General features: G+C 34.3%; 1 protein-coding gene across 1 annotated transcript in view; it reads right to left on the reverse strand.

The window, feature by feature from the left end:
• Window positions 1-2819: 2819 nt before the first annotated feature.
• The window catches only part of LOC111370694 (phosphoglycolate phosphatase 2-like), a 15408-nt gene continuing 14473 nt past the window's right edge, over window positions 2820-3754 (reverse strand). The window contains exons 9-12 of the mRNA XM_022992531.1: window positions 3679-3744; window positions 3511-3610; window positions 3251-3354; window positions 2820-3120 (exon numbers count right to left, since the gene is read on the reverse strand). Of these exons, the coding sequence (XP_022848299.1) occupies window positions 3011-3120; window positions 3251-3354; window positions 3511-3610; window positions 3679-3744 (380 nt within the window). The 3' untranslated portion in view covers window positions 2820-3010. The remainder of the gene's footprint in view (window positions 3121-3250; window positions 3355-3510; window positions 3611-3678; window positions 3745-3754) is intronic.

Raw genomic sequence — 3754 nt, forward strand, 5'->3', positions numbered from 1 at the left:
CCACCACCACGGTTTGCTCCACCAATGCTAGTGTGTCTGCCTCCCCTACTGCCACCGGCACTGCTGCCTCCACCACCACTGCTGCCGCCTGGATGAGCAACTGCACAACCGAGGAGGAGGAAGCAAATGACTGAAAGCCCAAGAACAATTTTTTCTACATGCTGCATCTTTCGTTTCTTTTCAACAGTTCCAAGACTGGAATTCCCCAAAAAGAGAGAATGGAAAGTTGAAACTTATAATTAATTAAACTTCCAATGATATGTCCATATGGTCTATTTATATGCATTATAAGTAGCACACGTATGAGCAGATCAACCGTCCAAATTAAAAGGAAATCAAGATGGACATCAATATCGTGATTTCATGGAGTTCTTATCTGTCAAAGATAAGAAAAATAATAACAACCAATCATTTAAAATTTCATTATCCTTCACTTTTTATTAGAATGAAAAGAAATTTGACTTTAGCTTTGCTCAATGTAACGTAATAGTCTCCAATTTTTATTTTTTATTTTTATTTTTATTTTTTATTTTTTTTTAAGTTGTACTGAATCTTTTGAGTTTTGAGCAAGTTGATGTCCAACCTTTATTCGTTTACTTGACCAATGAAAAAGACAAACTATTATTAATGTGTTATAAAGATTTTTTCTTATTTTTACGAATCATATATTAGATAGACATAATTAATTGATGTATCAAAAATAAGTTTATTAAAATTTCTATGTATTGTATGAAAACTGAAAATTAATCCTTAAGGCCTACGTCAATGATGCAACTAAAGGAATAAAGCATAAATTATTAAATATGACCCTGCAATAGAGGTAGACGCGCCACTGTTTTTGGGTGGCCACCGGCCAATCGGCGCACCACGGTACTGCAGAGGTGAAGAGGACACAAATTATTGAAATCACTAGAACAACATTTTACGGCTTGCTACACTGATCAAAATCTATTCTCAAGATCTCAAGAAATGAATTTTCATTATTTCTTTGAGAATAAATGGAATATTGATTTTTTTTCCCTTAATTTTTTTGTTTCATTCTTATAATTAACTTTCTATTTAGCACTATAAAATACTTATTTGTTCCTCGTATTATTAAATAAGAAAAAATATCAAAAAACCAAAAATTCTACAAATATTTGATTTTATTTTAAAGCACGATAATATAATAGTTAAATATTAAACCATCATCAGAAAAAAGATATGCTAATTAATTGATTGCAAGACATAAGAATGAGAAGAGAAGGCTGAATATATTTGCAACATTTGTTTTTTGAGTTAATTTCTTTTATGGTAACTTCACTGCCACTCAAATTTTAAATGAGTCAATACATTTTAATTTGTGCCAATTAAATCACTATACTTCAGTTTTAATTTGGATCACTCTTTTTAATTTTGTCATGGTCACCATCACGATTCCTATTAATTTGGTATTTGGATCACTCCTTTTAATTCTGTCATAGACATCGTCACGATGCCAAACATGAAATGCTGATATTGCATCCATTGTGACAAGTAACTCTACGCCAACTCAATGTGGAATTTTTGTAGACAATCTTCATCTACGTCTAACCCACTATTCACTATTGATGGGTTAGAGTAGATGAACTAGAATTTAGAATATCGCAGAAATTCGAACTTAAATAATACCAACTCCACGACACATAATAAATGTCGCTTTTCTTAAGACGTTATTTACCCCCAACCAATTTGTGATGCACACGGGAATGCTTCCAAAGATTCAATAAACCTCTTAGTATTGTTTGGGTTGTACATCCATTGAAAACAACCTGAACATCGAGGAATTTGAATACTATACTAGAAGCTTGTACTTTATCTTTGTAGTATGATGAAGTGCAAAAAAATATTTAAAAAAAAAAATGTAATGCCCTGCTACAGGAGCGACTGTTTTCAGAATTCGTCCGCCAATTTGCTATACGATGACCATATCTTGTAATATGAACAGTCTAAATTGATAAGACCAATGAGTTTATTGATCTTTTGAACTCTCTTTTAATATGAAACCTAGACCCATTATAAATATAAAAAATAGTTTGAAGTGATATGCAATCATATGATAATACATGAATGACATAAATTGTAGTATATGAATTTGAGGATCCTATGGATAATGGGTGGGAAGTTGCGTTAAAGGATCCAGCGTTGGAATAAGATATGTCTCAAAATACACGTTTACTCTAGACAACTTTTGTCTAAACAACATGATTTTTATCTGACAAAACAATTTCTAGTAAGAGAAACATATACTGTAGATTATGTTTCTATATGAAAAGACACACTCGTTGAAAAATGACAAGTTCAAAAGTCATGATCTTTGTGACACACCTTTTCAGTCAATCACATTCTACAATATTTCGTCACATGTCATACCTGAATTAGTAGAACATTCAATCATGCGAATTTCAATTTTCAACAATTTTCAAGTGTTAAGCGTCTCACTCTTAACATAATCATTCACCCGAAATTGATACGAAAAGTTACCATAATCCATTTGTGGAGTCGAACAAGTTGCACCTTCAAACTCTCGTAATCGACTAATGGGTCTCAATTAATTAATTGGTTAAATAGAACACTTTGAACCAATTTCCAACATTGTCATTGGATATGGGTATGGGGTGCACTACAGTGCCGACGCTGCCACCACCACCCCTCGCTCCTTCCTTTACCTCCACCAGCGCCCCGCCTTGTTCTTCCACTGCTGCCCTTGCTCCACCCTCCCTTCACCCCCACTCCACCCCACGAGCAACTATAGAGGTGAGTAGGAGACACGTAGTATGAAATACTTATCATTATTTTTGTCATGTCCATAATATTAAATAATGATCCTTATCATATAAATAACTTATTTACCAATTGGGTAACGTACTGTCTCATTTTCACTTCATATACAAAAATATAGGGAATGAAACCTTTTGGAAATGTAATACAATAGTTGATGTTGGGATGTCGAAAATAATTGGCCACTTCATCTTTTGATCATAAAAATATTTTATAGCGTAGCAGCTGATAAAAACTTAGGAATGTCAGACACCTTGCTCGAATAATACTCTGGTTGAATATGGTTTGATATGTCTTCAAGAGTTGATATACTAGTCACACCTGCAAACACCGCAACAATATCAGTGTCTCGTATGCTCGTGAATCTTGATACCCTCGGTTTTTCTACTCACCGAGCAATGGGTCTTAACAAATTATGCTCAAGAGAAGTTTACAAGTAACGAGAGATGACCTGAAAGAACGAGAAGAGTTCTGCATCCAGCATTCAGTCCAAATAAAATATCCGTGTCCAGTCTATCCCCTACCATACACATTCTGGAAGTAGGGATATTGAATCTGTGGAAAAAAAGAAGAGAAAAAAAGAAGCTCAAGGCAGTTCGTCCATAAACAGATTTACCCGGGACTAACTAGTTTTCAACATTATCACATATGAGTGTTCAAAAAAACAATAAGCTAGAGATAAAGTAGCTTTACTGCGTGAGTTTCACCTACTTTTTTAGTAAAAAGTCCATCATAAAGATTGATGGTTTTCCAACTACAATAGGCTCTTTCTGAGTCGACCCACACATGGCAGCAACCATACATCCAGCACCTGTAACCAATAGAAAACTTAATTCCGAAATTTTCATGCCAGTCAAAGAAGCAAAGGTGTAAGCTTACCAGGCCATTCTTGCAGATTAGTTAGATGTCCAACTGCATCACGGTTAGTGGCAATAAAGAGACATCCTGGATTCTC

This window comes from Olea europaea, chromosome 21 (genome assembly GCF_002742605.1).
Source record: "Olea europaea var. sylvestris chromosome 21, O_europaea_v1, whole genome shotgun sequence".
Lineage (NCBI taxonomy): Eukaryota > Viridiplantae > Streptophyta > Magnoliopsida > Lamiales > Oleaceae > Olea > Olea europaea.